At 39.8% G+C, this 21,360-nt stretch overlaps 1 protein-coding gene across 2 annotated transcripts in view; it reads right to left on the reverse strand.

Annotated features, from left to right (window-relative positions):
- Window positions 1-21,360, reverse strand: part of COL21A1 (collagen type XXI alpha 1 chain) — a 209,249-nt gene that overhangs the window by 146,005 nt on the left and 41,884 nt on the right. For both annotated transcript variants that reach the window (XM_045008463.1, XR_006577691.1), the window contains exons 2-6: window positions 18,144-18,269; window positions 15,637-16,188; window positions 12,730-12,898; window positions 12,404-12,620; window positions 9,885-10,058 (exon numbers count right to left, since the gene is read on the reverse strand). In XM_045008463.1, coding sequence (XP_044864398.1) covers window positions 9,885-10,058; window positions 12,404-12,620; window positions 12,730-12,898; window positions 15,637-16,188; window positions 18,144-18,231 — 1,200 coding nt within the window. In that variant the 5' untranslated portion in view covers window positions 18,232-18,269. The remainder of the gene's footprint in view (window positions 1-9,884; window positions 10,059-12,403; window positions 12,621-12,729; window positions 12,899-15,636; window positions 16,189-18,143; window positions 18,270-21,360) is intronic.

Raw genomic sequence — 21,360 nt, forward strand, 5'->3', positions numbered from 1 at the left:
TCAGGCAGTGGGTCTTACACAATTCCACATTCCTAAACCTTTTCTTAATTTCAGGAAAAATTTCCTGGCAGTGACATTTATTAACTAAGGAACAGCCTTCTTAAGAAAGTGGGTGAAGCCCCATTCCTCAAGCTATTTTAAAAACTAGATTGCACAAGACTATACAAATGTAATGTAGGGAATAATGCTGATTTGGCAAGAAGGATGGATTAGATGACCTTTTATATCTCTACCATCTCTAATTCCAGTAAAAATAAATGTCTGAGATTCTACAAGAAATCTGCAACACAATCCAGTCTTTCTTGCAGAGAACCATTTTACAGCACGAACAAAATCTCATTGAGAACACTGACTCACAGACAGATCATGCAGTTACCTAAAATTTGTTTAAGAGATTATAAAAAGAGGTCTCAAGCATTTCTGAAAATAAGTAAAATGCAGGATACCCAGACAGAGTACTGCTGAAGGTCTAAAAACAAGACAATTTATTTGTGATGGAGTATGGCCCCACACCAGCCTCAACAGGGTTAATGAGGGCTTGAGAGGCCAAATAGGTCAGCTGGCGTCACCTCAGAGAAGGAGGGCCAGGGTGAAGTGAAAGTGAAGCACTATAAAGCCACCTATGAAAGGGCTGGGCCAACATAAAGCCAAGAAACTGAGAGTAGAATGGGGCTGCAGGGGAAAGAGTCTTCAGTAACTCCCTTGTATGAGGGAGGTCATCAGGGACAAGGAGGAGAGTAAGGCCTCAGAGCCTGTCCTGGAGTAAGGAGTCTAGCAAGAGGCTAGGAGGGGTGACATAGTCATGAGGAATAGAGTAAGCTCCAGTGGAAACCCAGAACCAGGAAACAGAAGACAGGGAGATTTTGTCAGAAGAAGCCCAAGGAAACAGCGACAGGGGCAGGGACTGAGGACCTGGATTGCTGGTTATAGTGTCCCTGGGCTGGAACCTGGTGTAGCGGATGGGCCGGGTTCCCCTGCCACCCAGTGCTATTGTAGCACAGAGCCCAAGGAGGGGCTGAACACCTTTCCAGTGATGGCATTTGGATAGATGTCCTCCTGGACTTCGTAATCCTTAAAGGGATGGACTAAATGGGAACCTGGCCAGAAGGCCAAGTTATCAGAAGAGAGACTGTTACAGTGTGAGCAATGAGCAGCAAGGAGGTACCCAATGCAGCAAGAGATACAGTCCCAGACCTAGATGTAAGGAGGCGCACTAGCAGTGAGTAGGAACCCTGTAACATTCTGTAAGAAGGCCTTGCTTTAATCTCTGTGCATGTTCAAGCACCCAGATGATGAAAAACACAATATATCTTTAAAAAGTCTGATTGTTTATATTAAAAGATTTAAGAAATTAAACAGATGAGAGAAAACAAAAGAAAATATATCTTTCAAAGAAACCAAAAAAATTAATCTAAGTAACTCAATATTTCCCAGAGTTGCCACTAATATTCTCAGTCTAATTAGTAATGTCTCGTACCACATTGTTATAAATGAAGAAATCATAAGAAATTAACAACTGGATTTAATTTATTTAGCAAACATCTTGAACGCTTTATGTACGGTAGTTTTATATCTAGTAATTACTTATAATGCCAAAATTTTGCTTACTTTTTTGTGGTAGCACATAGCTATTAAAAAATGGTGTTTTACACTCCTTAAATAGATCAAAAATACTTACAGGCTTTTCCCCTATTTTATTTTGGCAGACTAGAATCAAACATTAACAATTTGCAAGCATGATAAAGGCAGCACAGCAGGGGCACAACTTCATATATTATGTGCTTTCTGCTTCCTGTAAACCAATGATGGGACAGTAGCTGCTTGCAACTTTTATTCTCTCCTCAATATGCACAAGTAATTCCTCTGACATCAATGGAAATTATGTGAAAGTATCAAGAAGAGATCAGGTACCCTTTCTTTAGATAAATGGTTCCCAATTTTGAAGGGCAACTGTCATTTCTCTAATTTAACATCTCAGCTGTTTCAACTAGCAACCACCTTCCCCTTCAGTCAGTTGGTCTACTCAGCACGAAGAAGGGTGCAGCTATCAAGTTTATTGTTATTATTATTTGCATTGCCATGGCATCTAGGAGTCCCAGTCATGAACCAGAACCAGAATTGTGGAAGCCTAGATGGTTGTTAGGAAATCTCTGCTCCCTTGCTTGCAGCCCAGCTACATTTGTGAGATCATAGCTAGAAAGTAGGTAGGCATGCCAGGGCTTTCCCATGATATTTATGACATTTGGCAGCACTGTAAGGGTGGCAGAAACAAGCCTTTAGCAATACAGCCAAGGTCCATTTTCTGCATTGGGTCCCAATGTACTGCCATTGCCCATCTCTCATTCAACAAGTTTTAAGGCAATCCAAATTTTGTACCGTCAGTTTATGCAAGACTGGGATTGGAACACTCCCAATTTGAATGGAGACTAAAATTGTTCACAAACAAATGGGTGCCAAGCAACAGCTAAGCTTTAAGTATATATACGGGGGAAATGTAGTGGGGACAGCAAGCAAAGTGTGATGAGTGTTCTGAGTCTCATGAGTCATCCCTGAGTCTGAGGGTTTCTCTACATTGCAATAAAACATGTGACTGGCCCATGGCTGCTGACTCAGGCTATGGGGCTATAATACTGCAATGTAGACATTCGGGCTCAGGCTGGAGGCCAGGCATTGGGACACTCCTCCCTCACTGGGTCCCCGAACCTGGGCTCCAATCCGAGCCCAAACACCTACCCTTCAATTTTATAGCCCGACAGCCCAAACCCCGCAAGCCCGAGTTAGCTGACACAGGCCAGCTGTGGATTTTTAACTGCAATAAAGACATACCCTGGGTGTTCTGAGCCTGAGCCACCCCATTCTGCTCAACATGGCTACCTTTTGGGGATACTCCCAGCTTTTGGGGATACTCCCAGCAGTGCTGAGAGACTGCCCCGGCTCCTGCTGCTCAAGCAATGGCTGGTCACCTGGCATGGTTGGCCCACCATCTTCAGGATCAACTTGCCCAGCTGCAACTGGAGAATGGCTCTCTCTGCTCATAAACCCCAGTATCTCCAGTTCCTCCAGTACTACAGCTATGTTCCCTCTGAAACATGGCCCAAAGGTTCCACTGCCAGAAAGATTTCATGGGAATTGCCAGATGTTCCATGGTTTTCTTAACCAGTTCCTCCTTTTGTTCTGGATGTGTCCCACAATGTATCCTGACGACCAGACCAAAGTTGGGCTTATCATCCATTTATTGACTGATGAAACCTTAGACTGAGAATCACTGCTTCTGGAGCAGATGGGCCCAATGCTGACTAATTTTGATGAGTTCATCCACGGCTTTTTGGTAACATTCGACAATCTGAATCACACTACTGAATCTGCCTTGCAGTTTCTCAGACAAGGCCATCAGCCTATCTCGGCATATGCTGCTCACTTTCAGCATCTGGTTGCCAACATGGCATGGAGAGGGTCAGCCCAGATCTACCATTTCCACCAGCGTCTGAATGACAACATAAAAGATTAATTGGTCCAGGTCAAATCCCCTACAATTCTGAACTCGTATTGAATTGTGCATCTGGATCGACAGTCATCTGTCTAAGCGATGCCAAGAAAAGAAGAGGACATAGCCACAACTCCAGCTTAGACCTGCTCCATTCCAGCCATCCCCAAGCATTATTCCATAACAGGAGCCTATGAAGTCAGATGTGATGCAAAGGCACCTCATGGATCAGGAGAAGGAGTATTGGGGATAGAACAACCTTTCCCTATTTTATGGTGGACTTAGTTACTGAGTACCCCCTTAAATCTAGACCCTTTGAAAACAACCACGTCCAGCCCTGTTACAGAGGTTGCTGCTTGATGTAACCAAGAAATTGAGTCCTCCACAAAACCTCCCTCTTCTGTCATCATGTATCTTGGTAGCCACGAACAGTCACCCTCCACAATGCAGGTCTTCCTCCACCTCTTAATCCTGATTAGAAGTGAGCTGCACTCAGCTTTTGCTCATGGATTTCAGTGCTTCTAGTAATTTTATGGATGATGGGCTCACCAAAGCTACTCAACTTCCAGTGCAGAAGATGCTCATCCCAAACCAAGTGAAGCTAATTGATGGTAGCATGAAACTGTGCCCCTCCAAGTCAAAAATCCAAGACCATCAGGAAACTCTGCAATTAAACCCTGGTCTACACTGTGTGGGGGGGAGGGGAAATCGATTTAAGTTACGCAATACTTACTGTGATACTTAGATCGACTTACTGTGGTGTCTTCACCACGGTGAGTCAACTGCTGCTGCTCCCCCATCGACTCTGCCTTCGCCTCTCGTGGTACTAGAATACAGGAGTCTATGGGAGAGCGCTCGGGGGTCGATTTATCATGTTTAGACTAGATGTGATAAATCGATCCCCACTGGATCGATCACTGCCCACCAATCCGGCAGGCAGTGAAGACATATCCTCAATATAATCAGCTTGCCACACTTCTTGATTATGTTCAGCATTTCTTTGCTCTCAGTGCATAATCCAAACATATCTTGGAGGATGGAAGATATACAATTCAAGGCAAGATATTGCCAACAACTGCATCTAGCTGAGTCAGATGCCCAGAAAACAAGAAGAGGAATGGAAAAGGCCACTACCTTCTGTGTTCAGCAGATTCAAGGAGACAACAGTACCAAAATACCAAAATTTTGCTGATGTATTTGATAAAAGAAATGCTGATATCTTACTCCCACATAGACCCTACATCGGCCCCCTCAACCTCCAGCCAGGCACCAGAATTGTATTCGGATGGATTTATTCTGTGTCGAAATCAGAACTCAAGGCCTTACAAGAACACGTTGATGAGAATCTTCCAAAAAATTCATTTCTCCATCCACGTCTCCCACTGGAGCCCTGTAGATCAGTTCATCGTGATCTACCTTCTCAGAAAATCATGACCAACGCATCCACCTTGTGCACAAGCATGTCTGAGCAAATGGCCTATTCGGGAAACCCCAGAAGTGTGAGTTTGATCGCCTTTTTGTTGACTTCTTCAAACCCTGAAGATTGTCCACAGTCATGGAATGGGCAACCCAAAGAATGTCCATGACGTCCAGTGTTTCCTGGAGTTTTCCAACTTTTACTGGCAGTTCATCAGGGAGTGTTTGAAGGTGGTGACCCCAACTGCCCAGCTGCTCCGAAAGAATACTACACTTGCTTGGATACCAGAAGCCCAGTCCACCTTTGATTAGTTAAAGGAAGTACTTACATAAGCACTTATTTTTTATTTATAATTTCTTATTAATTTTTTCCAAATACAATACACCAAATTACCAGATTAATCAAAATATATAAAGTAAGTAAATAGAGTTAGGATAAATGGAAGGAAAGGGAAGCAACATAACTATCTTCAGGATCTACATTAATCATAGACCTCTGAAAAAACAGTCCAAATGCCTTTGAATTTTTCATGCTTTCCCTTTCTATGGAACGCCAATCATTAGTTAGCTGCAAGGTCAACCATATCATTGAGCCAGGCATCAATATTTGGTGGGAATTGACTTTTCCATTTTTGTAGGATTAATTTTTTAGTGACCAAAGCTGCATGTTGTTACCAGGTAATTTTCAGGAATACATCCAAGAATGAAACCTAAGGGGTAGAGCTCCAATTTAACATTCTGTATCCAACTGGTGCTTTGACCCACCTCATACCAGAAATTCTTAATACAGGGACACTTCCAAAACATGAGAGCTAATGTAGCATTCAGGGACTTACATTTCCAACAGCAGTCAGCATTTATGAGGCCTACTACCATTAGCCTATGTGAGAACCAGCATATTAAAGTGTTTTTTGGTGAATAAGCCATAATCATTTAGGTCTATAGTTACCTTTTTAACATTAGTTACAATTGTATTTCATTAGGATCAGCATCCATCTTGTTATATCCAGACCTGGCAAAAGCCTTTGTTGTCAAAGAAGTTGCTTCCAATTATGTGATTGGGACAGTTTCAATACAGTGGCATAAGCTTCAAGGAGTTCTTCATCCTTGCGCATTTTATCCCTGTAAACTGATGCCTCCGGAGCAAAACTGTGAAATCTGTGACAAAGAACTGCTGGCCATCAAGGCCACTTTTAAAGAATAGCACCATCACCTGAAAGGTGCAAGTTTCCCAGTCCAGGTATATATGGATCACAAGTACTCAGAGTACCTGTGACTGTAAATCTCTCAATCAACACCGTATCTGTCAGTCCCTTTTTTCCAGGTTCAATTACACTGTAATCTATTGCCTGATGCCAGGAATGGCAAACCTGCCATTTTGCCAATGTCTCCATGAACAACTTGCTGTCTCTCATGAAGTCCCTCCTATCCCTCGATCCATTAGCAGTGAAAATTATGGCAACTGGTACAGATCTAACTTCTGACTCGATATTTTCAGTCAAAAAAGGTATCCTCTTATTAAAATTCTGGATTTATACCTCAAACAGTCAGCCACATCTAGCAATACTCTGGCTATGTTATGATTCACTCCAGTTGGTCATTTCGGCCCCCCAGAAAACACTGAGGCTCTTGCAATTTCAGATGGCCAAAAATACATTTTTTCATGTAGTACTACATCAACTCCTGTGACACATGCACTTGAATGAAGACTCCCTGCACCAAACCCCTGGGCATTTTGATACCACTGCCAATTCCATCTCAATCGTGGTCGTCCATCTCCATGGACTTTATCATTTACCTTCCCAATTACCAGGGCCACATAACTGTGCTAGTTTTTGTCAACCTACTTACAAAAATGTCCCATTTTCTGCCAGGCATTCAGATTTCCACTGCAGCAGTCGCAGCCCAACTGTTTTTCAACCATGTATTCAAACTCCCTGGTCTACCATCTAACATTACATCTGATCAAGGATTGCAGTTAATTTCACATTTCTGGAGAGAGCTGTTCAAGTTCTTATATGTGGATCTACGTGTCTCCTTGGCTTATCAACCCCAGGCTGATGGATAGATGGAATGAATTATTCAAATTCTTGAGCAATACCTCTGTTGCTTTATCATTACCATTAGAATGACTGGGTTTCACTCCTCCCTTCTGCCAAATTTGCATATAACAACTCTGACCAGAGATCAAACCACCACCATCCTTTTTATGCCAACAAGGTTTCCACTCCCAGTTCCACCCACCCACGCCACAAGTCTCACTTGTACCCCCAGAGCCTTCAATCTAGTCAAACATGTGCACCATGTCGAGGAGTTGAAAGCCCACCTAGAATTGGTCATAGGGGATTACAAACAAGGAAACCCCTCATATCATAGTTGGAGATAAAGAATGGCTCTTCACATAGCACATTGGCTCTCCCCAACCTTCACAAAAGTTAGATTACCGATACTTGGCCCATTTTGGGTCATCCAGCAGATCAGTCCTGTAGCCTTCAAATGCCAACTGCCCAAGATGATGAAAAAATAGTCAATGTCCCATCTCCCCTTCTGAAAAACCATATCAACAACTCCTTTCCCAGCAACCACCTCCACCCATCCAGGGACATGAGGAATACCTGGTGAAGTAGATCCAAAGTTCACCAGGGGAAGCTCATGAATCTTGTTGATTGGGAGGGTAACGGGGTGGCTTATCATTGTTGGAACAACCAACAACATACACATACACACCGTACTTTGAGAATTACATCAGTCACACCATGATAAATCAGGTTGAAGGACGCCTAGCAGGCATCTTTTTCAGGGGGGTACTGTGAAGGATGTTCTGAGCCTCATGAGTCATCTGAGGTAATTCCCTGAGAGTCTTAAGGGACCACCAAATCCACAAGCAAGGGTCTAACAGGGTGATGCCAAAGCAGGTGTATAGCCTCCTAATGAAAGCAGCCGTTCTATTGTGCTCAACATCACTACCTCATCGAGGATACTACCAGCTGCCTGCTCCAGGCTCTGCCTGCTCCTGCCACAGCAAGTCCCTTGGATGTCCTGACTCAAAGTGGAATACCAGTGGATTAAGTTTCAGTAGCACTACATTTGGGAACACCTTTGTGATGCCGTGCCCCATAATGCTTTATGGAAATATGCTTATGAATATATATGACATAACTGGAATATGTGCTGTGCTACATATGCCATGTAACATATCTATGTAAAGGTTATGATCTACTGAATCTATTAATTCTATCAGTATGCATGTATCATTTGAATATTGGCTGTGTACTGGCTTGATTTCTAAATATCCTTAGTAGAGCATTTGGTCAGTTCCCGGAGAAAGGAATGTTGAAATTAAGTACCTAATCAAGAAACACTTAAAGGACAATGAATCTTGGAATGCTCCAATCCACATAAGACGTCTACTTGAGGACGTTCAAGGTAGCATGTGACCCATGGCTGCTACCTGGTAAGAAACTGTGAGTCATGCATGGACATGTGACTTGCCCAGGTGACTCCAGAACTCCATCTTGGAGCTGGACTTTGCATAGGAGAGAGGAGGGGGTCTCCACCCACAAGAGAAAGTCTATTTAAGCCCGTCGGAGACCCCTCCATTTGGCCTTAAGATGGCTAAAGAGAGAGCCTCTCCACCCCCAAGGATACCTGAGAGAAACTGGAACAAAGGGCAGTGACTGCAAGGGGTGTGAGTGATTGCTGGACCCAGGCTAAAAGGAGATTAGTCTGTAAAAGGGAGCATTCTGGAACTGGTGAGGATCTTTTCTGTATTCAGTTTGATTAGACATAGATTTGCATGTTTTATTGGTGACTTACTTTGTTCTGTCTGTTACTACTTGGAACCACTTAAATCCTACTTTCTGTATTTAATAAAATCACTTTTTACTTATTAATTAACTCAGAGTATATGTTAATACCTGGGTGGGCAAACAGCTATGCATCTCTCTCTATCAGTGTTATAGAGAGCAAACAATTTATGAGTTTACCTTGTATATGCTTTATACAGGGTAAAATGGATTGATTTAGGTTTATGCCCCATTTGGAGTTGGGCATCTGAGTGTTAAAGACAAGAACACTTCTGTAAGCTGCTTTCAGGTAAACCTACAGCTGTTAGGGGACGTGATTCAGACCTGGGTCTGGGTTTGCAGCAGTCTAGCGAGTCTGGCTCAAACCAAGCCAGGCACTGAAGTCCTAAGCTGACAGGGCAGGAAAGCAGAGGCAGAAGTAGTCTTGGCACATCGGGTGGCAGCTCCCAAGGAGGTTTCTGTGATCCAACCCGTCCCAACCTTAATTACAGAATAAGCATTTCAGAGCCCTCCAAACCATGATGAAGTGAAAGAGAAGCACTATATACTGCTGTATGAATAGCATATACAGAACTTTCATTTCTGTTATTTCATTTGTTTATTAGTGCATCAAAAAAGATTCTTCCCCTGCCCTTAGAGTCCAGTAGTTTTAAATAATGTTCATTGCCAAGACATAGCTTTAACAAACTGTTCATTTTACTGCAACATAATTCTTCTTGGGTACTCAAGAATGCCATTATGGCAAGAATGATTTTCTCTACACTGTTGCTGGGTGAAAGACCTGAACAAACATCAGGGACAACTGCCAATACAGAGGGAAAAGTGAAACTGACTATATACACATATATTGTCAAACATGAAAATTAAGCAATCTGAAGAAAGAGACAAATATTTTCCCCTAATCTCTTTCACTTACTGCAATTTTAGGCATTACTTGCAATAGCTGTGATGAAAAAGAAATTCAGACCAAAATGTGACTTTTTTAATGTTGACTATATCTCTTTAATTACTAGCTAAAATGTATCTCAAATGGCAGCCCAGAAGGAATTATATTAGAAAGTATAACCCCATGGAAATAGAAGGCTGCAATGAAATACTAGGTGAAAGATTAAGGATTGCAGTACTATGAACTGGTATAGTATCAAACTATGTTACATCTGACAATATTCTAGACTCACCTGTACAGTTTCCTCTTTCCCAGGGTATTTCCCTATTTGGGTTAGTCCACTGATATAGATACCTAAAACAGGATGTAATGGCTTCATTTCAGTTTCTTGATCATCTATATACAAAGTTACATGTACTTCTGTTACCAACAGACGAATTTGATGCCAGCCTTCGTCAAACAATATCTAAGAAAATGGAGAAAATAAGAGGACTTTAAAATATAATTTCCTAAATTTAAAGAATTATGAAATTTGATCTCAACTATTTATCCACTTGTTTTTATCCATTAATAAGGCTGGTTGTTTGTGATGGCAAAATACAGCAAAGGTCATGGCTGTGTCAGAGCAAAAAAAAATGCAAAAGACATATATGATAGGAAAAAAAAAGTCACAAGATGACCTTTATTTTACAATCAAGATTCTGCTAAGCCATTTAAAAATAACTAATAGTTTAAAATCTTTTTTTTTAAAGTCACTTTCCCATACTCCACTTCGCTGGATATAAATAAAGAGAGAGAGAGAGAGAGCCTCACATTTGCAAAAATTCATAGAGGAATCCTGTTAAGCAGTGAGCTAGCCAAGATGATAAAGACCATGGGTAAAATATTCATAAGAGCTTAAATCCCATTTTCATTCACTTAGGACCCTAAATCTCATTAAAGGACAATAGGACTTAGTAGCCTAAGGGCTAGATTCCCAAAGGGATTTAGGTGCCTGACTGCAAATTTAGGTACCTAAATCCAACATTTAGGCATTCACAAAACTACTGCTCTGCCGGAGTTTGAATATGTAAAGCACTATATAAGTACTACTACTGTTCAGCTTCAGGATACTAAGCTGAAAAAACAAATGTAAAGAAAATAAATGACTATTTGTTAGGGCTGTAAAGCAATTAAAAATTAATCACGATTAATTGCACGATTAATTGCGCTGCTAAACAGTAGTAGAATACCATTTATTTAAATATTTTGATGTTATCTATGTGTTCAAATATATTGATTTCAATTACAATACAGAATACAAAGTGTACAGTGCTCACTTTATTTTTATTACAAATATTTGCACTGTAAAAATGATAAACAAAAGAAATAGTATTTTTCAATTCACAGAGTTAAATGCAATTAATCAACAGCTCTACTTTTTTTCAAAACTCAGAATTGCTTTTCACTTGTGGTTTTTAAAATTGATCAGAAAAGATATCCAATGAACACACAACCTCGTTATCTCTAGCCTGATTCTTGCTTGCATATTTATACCCGCCTCTGGAAATTTCCACTACATGCATCCAACGAAGTGGGTATTCACCCACAAAAGCTCATGCTCCAATACATTAGTCTATAAGGTGCCACAGGACCCTTTGCTGCTTTTACAGATCCGGACTAACACGGCTACCCCTCTGATACTTAACATTTTTAAGCAAATTTAATTGTAAAAGAAAAATGTTGGATTAACAGCCCTGAAGCCACCTATTCACCTACAGAACTGTTACAACTCTGGCATGGCAACGCTGTCTTCTCCACCTCTAAAGTAAGAAGGTTCTTTAATATGAAAAGTTTAATGCTATCTCTGCTGCCTAAGACTCCAGTTGGCACCTTTGTTTACATGATGTTCCTTATCATGTGCTATTTGTCTTCCAAGAAGTGGAATGAGTAAACAATTTCAAATAATGATGGTCATGAATTAAACTTCATTTTGCCAATGGGGAATCACAGAAATGGTTACTCTCTCTGGAGAGTCTGAGAAGATCTGCAGAGACTATTTCATATTTATTCTTATGAGCATTCATATCCAATCCAATATTTTAGATACCAGTAAAGTACAACTTTGTTTATGTAAAATGTTTCTGGGACTCCAAAGTCCTTGGAGGGTTCTAATAAATTTAGTGCAGATTGTCTATTATTCAAATTAAAAAAAAACAGATGAGGACATTTTCATTGGACACAGAATTGGATAAACCAGGTTGCACTGAAATTTACAAGTTTCTAACTAATCTACTAGAAAACAATTATTTTAATAAAAAAATAAAATAAATAAATGGAAAATAATTAATGAATTTGAAACCTCTACCACGGTGGTTTTGATCCTGTGGTCCATGGACTCCTGTGGGTCTACGAACAATGTCAAAGGGGTCCACAAAAGGTTGTTGCTACCATAAAACTGTGGTTTTCAACCTATGGTCTGCAGATCCCTGGGGATCTGGAGTTTATATCTAAGATTTCCAAAGGGGCCCACAAATGAAAAAAGGTTGAAAACCATTGCTCTACACACACAGTCGCAAAATCCATGTATAAAACTAGATTATTTTTATTAAAATACATTTACTATTACAAGTGACAGAGATGGTATCTTTGTAATAAATAGAAAATAACTTTTCAACTAACACCAGCATGTAGTATGAGGCATCATCCAGCTATTTTCAAATATTTACAAATTCAGGAGCTAGTATATCTTAACAAAGGTAAAGACCCAAGGAAATAAACCTGTATTCTCATGAATATTCCAATACAAGATCAACTGTAAATATAAATTACCTTTACACGAGGTGCAGTGAAAGTGACAACCTGAGTTCCATTTACTAAGCTTGTTGTAGTAAAGGATAATGTTTTATCTTCCCCATTTACAGTAACTGTTATTTGCGGCCTCCCGTCCAGGCTTAGAATTCTCCACAAATCCCATGTCTTTCTGACCTTAAACCTCTGAGTGGAGACGAACACATATGATGGAGGAAGACCTTCTGGAAACACATTCCTGGGGGAAAAAAACATACATTCTAAATGGGAAATTCTGAAACAAATCCCATACATTTTAATAAACCACATTTTTATCCCAAACTGTATAACTTTCTACAATGAAGTACCTTGTAAATTCTGACAAGTCGATGTTTGATGTTATTTCATAAGCTTTTGCATTAGAAGATGGGATTTGAATTCTCTTTTTAACCTTTTTCTTCACACCTAATCCTAGAAGAATATCAAATCCTTTTTCATCTCGAGCTGCCACTGGAATTCTTGTTGGACAAACAGATTCTATAAAGCAATAGATAGAATAGTTGACAGCAATCAATTCTGAAAACACTAAAACTGCTATTTGATACTGCATCTGTTCGACAAACTGAAAGATTTTAGGCTAAAGTATGAAGTTCTCAACTTCTTTGTTTCAATACCAAAACAAGACTATGGAAGAAACACAAACTCTTTGGGTCAAATATTTCTCCATGCTACAGGATTCAGAGGAGATGAATGAATGAAAAATTGAGTAGAAAAGCCCCAAAATACAAGGGCCTGGAAGCAGAACCTCAGTCACATGTTCCCCTCTTTGCCAGGTGGCCTCCAAATCCTCTCCACACAGCACTAAACTTTTGGATCTCTGTGAGTTTGTGGATGGAAAGAGCTGCTGTGCACAACTTGTTCTCCTGGGGACCTGATGGATATCGCGGCAGGAACAAGGGGTATGTCCACACCACAATTGTGAGTGAGACTCCCAGCCCAGGTAGACAGACTTGTGCTAGCAGGGCTCAAGCTAGCATGCTAAAAATAGCAGTGTCAACATTGTGGCTTGGGTGGCAGCTTGGGCTCTCAAGCCCACCTGACCCTCTGGGTTTGAATTCAGGTGGCTAGCCCGAGTCTCCACTGGAGCCACAACAACCACAGTGCTATTTTTACCAAACTAGCTTGAGCCCTGCTAGCACCAGCCTGTCTATCCTGGCTGGGAAGCTTGCTTCCAGCTGCAACGTACACATACCTAGTGTGGAAGACATACCCACTGTCACTAATACAGTTTGAGCTCCTCAGATGAAAGGCAGTACAGACATGTAAAACATTATTATAGCTCCATTTCTGTAAAGCTTTTTATTAGGGATAGACTATCTCAGCCATTACTACACATGGGCACCCCAGACATCCAGCTACAGAAGCTGCTTCCTATTTCAAGAGGGTAGATGCATAGCTCATTGCTGGTTTAGTCAGGGCATAGATGGCTGAGACTGGTCCCTTCCCAATGATCGGATTCATGAGAATGAGATCCCCTAATTGTCTATTGATACTAGTACGTGTGTGTGTGTGTGTGTGTGTGTGTGTGTGTTATAGAAATAAAGAGAGAAGGATTCATCCCTGGATAATAGTTCTGGTACAGGACATAGATAGAAGAAAGATGTCCATTAGGCAAAGAGTCTTGTGGCTCCTTCCAAATGTGGGGACTGAGGGATCCTGCCCCCATAATGTACATGGAGTCATTTGCCCACAACAGGGATGGTGAAGGTAGTCAGATGCAATGTGTAGTTAGCATATAGAATTTGATGCCATGGGAGTTGAGAGAGAGAAATACAGCAACTAGTTTTTTTAAAAGGCGCTGGATAATTTTATGGCCATTAGTAACACATATTCTAAAGCAGGTAACTAAATCACATATTTCAGGACAGTCATTGATTAACCCAGGGTTCAGGAAGGGAGTCCTGTATATACACCACTGCACAACTGGCCAGATTGTTTATGGGGAAGGTTGACCCTCTTCTGAAGAATCAGATTTAGGCAGTGGTATCCTTCATAAGATACCTGAGTTGATAGACCATAGGTCTACCTTGGGAAATTGTATGTAATAAAAATAATCTACAAGTCTTTACTCTGGGAAGCTTCTCCCTGTATCAATTTTTTATTAAAGAATCTCTATGTTTAAGCGGACTTTAGTCATTTTTTAGATTGGCTTCCCCTAATTTAAGTTACAGTATATCAACTACAGTACATTGGATGATTGTGATTTTCATTTATGTATGAAGAGAATAACGATTGTACCTCAATATAAACAAACAATTATCACATTTTTTTCAATGAAGTCTATACTTCAAGATAAAAACAAAAGGAAAATATTTTTATTTTACTCTTGCTAAATGCAGAAACATTGTACCACTGAAGTATGTCTTACATCAACTCTTAATAGTATAACAAACACAACAAACATGCTGCTGACGCATGCTACATTCATTTTAAACAAAGTATAACAAAGTCCTTCTGTCTGATGGATTTTGGAAGCATTATGCTAACCTTTTAGAGGAATGTCAGTGTTTCATGAAGTTGTTATAAAAAATTCAATTAGCTGTTATTTTTCTAACATTTGAAGTTTAAAAAGTCACTTTAAAGTGTTATTTTTGGCTAATTCTTCTACAAAAAATGCTGTTTAAAAATTATGCAGAATATTTTGGCAAAATCCACTGGAATTGTAACAAAAGCCTTTAAATCTCTCCTGGGCTTCTCAGCACATGCTAGCAGAAGCACTCCTATTATTAATTTGAACCTCTCTTCCCATTTGTTAAGAAGAGGTGATAAACAGTGTTACGGACTTAAACCAAATGCAACTGGAAATAGAGAACTAGTATTAACACTTTTCTTTTTCATCCCTGAAAGTTTAACTCAACACGCATTAAAATTAACCTCAATATTTTCAGCACTAATGCAAAGAGCTTGAGTGATTTGTGTTTGCAAATTCTGGTAAAGCAAAGGGAAGATTTTCATATAAAAACAAACACACACTGAGATGAAAATATACAACATATCACTCCTCAAAAATGCTTCCTTTTTTAATAGAAAAAAATAATACTCCATCAAAATCAGGAGACGCTCATACAATAGCTAACAAAACTTGTTATTATTCATTAGTGCCTGAGCTATATACTTACCGAAAGGACACCACTGAAATACTACAATATGCACACAGCAGTACATATCACAAGATTTTAAGACTATCTATGTTCCAAAGATATATTAAGGTTTACCTTCACAGAGTTTCTGCTTTATTACTTCTCTTATTCTGGATATTGCAATATAATCTTCAACGTAAAATACGTAAGTTGATGAGGGCTTGTTGGCAATAGCTCTAAGTTCATCCTCCTCAATTTCTGAGCCAACACCAATAGCAAACAAAGTGATTTTGTTTTTTCTTGCTTCTGCTGCTGCATCTTTGACTTCATCTTGGGACTTGCCATCAGTGAGAACAACAGCTATTTTAGTTAGAAATCTTGAGGATTTAGCAAAAAGGTGGTCAATCGAAAACTGAATAGCTCTTCCTGTTCTCGTATTTCCACCTAAATATTGTATGGATTCCATTTCTCTGATTAGATTTTCAGTGGAATCATAAGTTCCTAGTGGGATTTCAAGTATAGGGTAATCACTGTACTGGACTACTCCAACTTGAATAAACTTTGGCCCTATGTCAAAATTTCTTGTAATATTGACGAGCCATCTTTTGATAATTTCAAAGTTTTCTGGGCCAACACTGTAGGAGCCATCTAAGATGAAAACTAAATCCGCTGGAGCAGTTCTGCAACCTAAAAACAAAAAATCAAAGCAATACTTTTATGGGCATCTTCTCTACTGCAAGCAATCCTTTTTTCATTTATCAGTGATTGGTTATATTGTAGTCAGCTGGTCAAATATTTTGTAAATTCTTCATTTATAATTGCCATATCAAAAAATCTACTAAATTTATCCGAAGACAAGATATTTTCAGTCAGACCTACAGACTTGACATGGCACCTGAAAAAATCAAACTGTGCTCCATTGTGCACATTATCACCAGCCATAATCAACAATAAAAAGTCTGGAATTAGAACTTCAGCTGGCAACTGCATTTGATGCCTGAGATAGAAAAGAATGCAGCTTTCTCTTCCATACTTGTATTTGTCCTCAATGATAACAGCAGTAAGAAAAAAAAGCTGATCTGACACAAAACACACACAGCCAGTGAACAGCTAATTTCAGCAGCAAGGTATTTTTCCTGAATCATTTTCTGATCACAAACCCACTGTAAAATTTATCTGACACTGCTACCATGCATCTACAATAACAATTATAGAGCATTTAACTCTGTTGAATGGCACTGGTAGCCCATTATGTTTTAAGGAGATGTCATTGAATCACTTGAGCTCAATAACAGAAGAGTGGAACATGCGTTTATGGGCATAGTAGTTAGAAGGTGCACTATTTTTATTACAAAGTATAATGCAATTGCATAATGACAGCTGCATAGGTTTCAATATTACTGTCTTATTGTTGCTATACAAACAGCTATCTGAATCACATGACTTCTGGAGGAGAGGCAGTACAAAGGACAATTTTGGAATAAGCAAGCCATATGCATCTAATAAAGAGTGGTCATGGTCTTGGAGCCTTATTAGAGTTCGACTTGCCCCTTAGGAATTTTCCATTAAATAAAAATCAGTTCCCACTTTTTAAAAATAGAGACATTCCTTTCCTGCAGGAAATGTAAAATATTATGGCTACATCAGGAACCTTTCATCAGTGACAATTCATAGAATCATAGAACTAGAAGGGACCTCGAGAGGTCATCTACTCTAGTTCCCATCTACTCCAGGCACCTGCACAACCTCTCCCCTGGTAGCTTTCTCCACCTTCTGAAATAAATTGTCTCCAATACATTCCAAGACCTTATTGAATAATCTGTGCCATGCTCTTGTTATTTTCCCAACAGATGATGGGGGACTTCAACTACCCAGACATCACCAAGTCCTGTGCTTTGGATGATTTTGTTAGCTGTTTAAAAAAAGCCTCATCCACATCTTCTACCTGGTTAGCTGGTCTGTAGTAGACCCCTACCATGACATTACCCTTGTTTGTACCCCTTTTATCCTTATCCAGAGACTTTCAACAAGTGTGTCTTCTATTTCCATCTCAGTCTCAGTCCAAATGTATACATTTTTAATATATAAGGCAACACCTCCTCCCTTTTTTTGCCCTGCCAGTCCTTCCCGAGAAAGCTGTACTCTTCTATACCAAATATTCCAGTCGTGTATTATCCTACCAGGTCTCTGTGATGCCAGCTATGTCCCAGTTGTGTTTATTTCCTAGCATTTGGAGTTCTTCCTGCTTATTCCCCGTACTTCTTGCATTAGTATACAGACATCTAAGATACTCATTTGATTCCCCCCGCCCCCAGTTCTGTCTTGTCTCTCCTTTATCCCTTCTCTAACAGCCCATGCTCCCCACAAATTCCAGACTTTCTCATACGTCTCCGTGTTCTTGACTTACCTGTGGGCTTTGTCACTTGCCCCCTTCGAACCTAGTTTAAAGCCCGCCTCACTAGGTTAGCCAGTCTGTATCCAAATATGCTCTTCACCTTCCTCAATTCACCATTGACATTTCACCCTAGTAAGTACTATATGTGGACCTGGATACAGATATCATAATCCAGTCCTCTGAATACGCTACACTTGTTTTCAACTAGCCAGGACAGGTAAATAAAAATTAAATAAATATCTCTTACTTGCTCTTATTTCACCATCTTCAGCCGAGTTGTAATCCTGAAGTAGCAGAATTAAAATTGTCTGAAGAACCTTTAAGTTCTGTGCCATGTATATTTTATTTCCAAAATTTTGAGTCCTAAATTAAACTGTAAAAAAAGAAAATATATTACAGTTCTATCAAATGAAAATACAACTGAACAGTTATGCTTTGCCAATTGTGCATAAAATTGGCACCTTGTTCTCCTGAATAGTCCTACTGACTATGTTCCATAACTTCAGGTGTACTACCCATGTAAGTAATGTGAGAAAGATTTGACCCTTAGTCTAGAATAATAAGCATCTCCTAGGTATTCTCTGAAACAACTATCATTTGCTATAGGGTATTATATAAAAGTAACAAGTACATTATGTCCAAAAGTCACAAATTTGAAATTAATCCATGAAATATAATTTACTTGGAATGCACAGCTGCTTCATTCCTCTGAAGAGGGGACAAAGTGCCTGAGCCACAGAGCACAATATGGGTATTTGCATGATTGTAGTCCCCTTCACCATACCTAGCTATTGGAATTGCATTTTTCCTGTCCAAAATAATGTTGGTTTATGTGATTTACACTATTTCATATAGTATTATGAAACTCAAAGAAAGAGGGTCAGATTCTGATCTCAAAGACTGTGGTGCAGACCTGGGAGTGAGACCCCTGATTTCAGTGGCATTACTGCAGATTTAATCTCCTGTCACTGAGGCCTGGTCTACACTGGGGGGGGGTCGATCTAAGATATGCAACTTCAGCTACGAGAATAGCATAGCTGAAGTCAACGTATCTTAGGGTACGTCCATACTACCCGCCCGGGTCGGCGGGTAGCGATCGACTTCTCGGAGTTCGATATATCGCGTCTCATCTAGACGCGATATATTGAACTCCGAACGCGCTCCCGTCGACTCCGGAACTCCACCACCGCGAACGGGAGCCGCGGACTTCGATCCCACGCCGTCAGGACGGGTAAGTAGTTCGAACTAAGGTAGTTCGAGTTCAGCTACGCTATTCGCGTAGCTGAACTTGCGTACCTTAGTTTGAACCCCCCCTTAGTGTAGACCAGGCCTTAGATCAACTTAGAATCACTTACTTCACATCCTCACGGCATGGGATTGATAGCCACCGCTCCCCCATCAACTTTGCTTTCACCTCTCGCCGAGCTGGAGTTCAGCAGTCGACAGGAGAGCGATCAGGGATCGATTTATCGTAGCTACACTACATGTGATAAATCGATCCCCGATAGATCGATCACTACCCTGGCAGGTAGTGTAGACGTACCCAGAATCTTGTCCCAAATGTGTTACAGTAGAGCTGTGCATTAGAGGGGGAATAAGATGAGCACAATGCCATGCATTACTGCAAGTTATCAGTAAATTGCTTCCACCAATATTAGCAGATGCAACATGCCATGACAAATTTCATATTGTCTTTTCTCCATTCCAGTTTTTACTCTGGATATTCTCTCCCATCTGCTGTTTGCGCCAACCCCTGATTTGCACCTCTTTGTTTACATAATAAATTTTATTTTAACTATACTCCTTGCTTAATTCTATGCCTGTTAGGTATTAAAATAGGACTCTAATAAATAAAAATGAAATAGGGCTACTTTGGAATATAATACTTTACTCTTAATTAATTTTAAACTAATTTCAAGACACAGAGGAGACAATTACTTCACATCTTTAATTTGTGTATTTTCATCTTCTAGAACACAAGCATATCTTTAATGGTCATATTCTGTTCTCAGTTACAAAATGCAAACTTCAAGTCAGTGGGGAAAATGCACTGTTGGCACAAGCAAGTGAATTTGGTCAAGTGTGGTTGCACAAATGTAATGCAGACCAGAATTTGATCCTCACTTACTTATCTGTGTGAACATTTTTAATAAATCTGCAGGCTGTTTTTTTCTGCTTAATACGTTGTCAGCATCTCTTGTGTGTATGACAGTGGCAATATCCACTGAATTCCTTGGTTTTGATATAAAACATAGTCCTCTGTCTAGTAGCTGCTCAGACAACTTTTTTTAATCTCTTCAGCAAGAAAACCAATAATTAAACAGATGCTAAACACCCTTAACTCCCATTGAACTTAGAACTTTACAGAATAAGACCAGACTAATTCAGACATTGCCCTCCGCCCCGCATCCTTCTCCTCTGTCAACCATGTTGGTCTTGACCATCCACTTGTTAATTTGTCTAAAAAACATCTTTGCACCTTTTTGCCATAAACATGGAATCGTCTCCCTGAGGTGACCTGCAGGGTCACTAACATATCCTCCTTCAAATCCCTAGTCAAGTCCCATGTGTTCAATGATTCACACATTAAATGGGCCTACAAATAATACATAGGTGGAGGCGCCACTGGATGTAAATGAAATATATTTCTTTAATAACAAAAGAAAATTTCAATGTACTTTATTTAAATATATAACACCTGTACATATATGTATAGTGTCCTTCTCCCTCATCGTTCGTATGTTCCTTGTCTCCTTTGATTGTAATCATTTCAGTGCAAAAAAAGGGTCTTCCTATATGTATGGACAGCATCTCCCACCCTGGTAATAATTAGAAATCAATTAGATGTGGTGAAACTTCTAAGTACTACAGAACACCCACTCTAGATACAGGCATTCAGCATTTTGTTTTGATACATGAGAAGTGCCACAATGAGCAGGTAAATGGAAACAAATAATCATTTCCTTTACCAAAGGTAGCCAAAGGAGTACAATGAAAAGAATGCTACTAATGTGCCATAATGTACTAGGCATCCAGAAGAGAATCAGTAGAATCTACATTCTGTAACAGTTTAATAGAGCCTTGGTCCCACAAATACCAACATACCAGACGCAAACTTTTTATTAGGTTGGTGATGGGAGAACGGAGAGTTTTACTGAGATTTAGGGACAAGGGAAACATGATTGGAAAGGTAAGAATTTCAGATTCAAGTTTATTCTCTGTGGATTCATGATAGGTATGTACTAAATGACAGACGTGCAACTTGAACAAGTTCCCCAGTCAAACACAGAATTTTTCCATTATTTTGGGGAATTTTTCTTACTGTAGCATGTGAGCCAAAAGGAGTATGTTGCTGTAGTTTGGCTTCTAAGTCAGCTTCTTGCATTTTCTATTACTTACAAGGCATTCATCTCAGTCCAACTTTTTTTTTTTTTAATTTCCTCCATACACAACCTCTGTGAAAT

The sequence above is a fragment of the Mauremys mutica genome, chromosome 3 (genome assembly GCF_020497125.1).
Source record: "Mauremys mutica isolate MM-2020 ecotype Southern chromosome 3, ASM2049712v1, whole genome shotgun sequence".
Taxonomy (NCBI): domain Eukaryota; kingdom Metazoa; phylum Chordata; order Testudines; family Geoemydidae; genus Mauremys; species Mauremys mutica.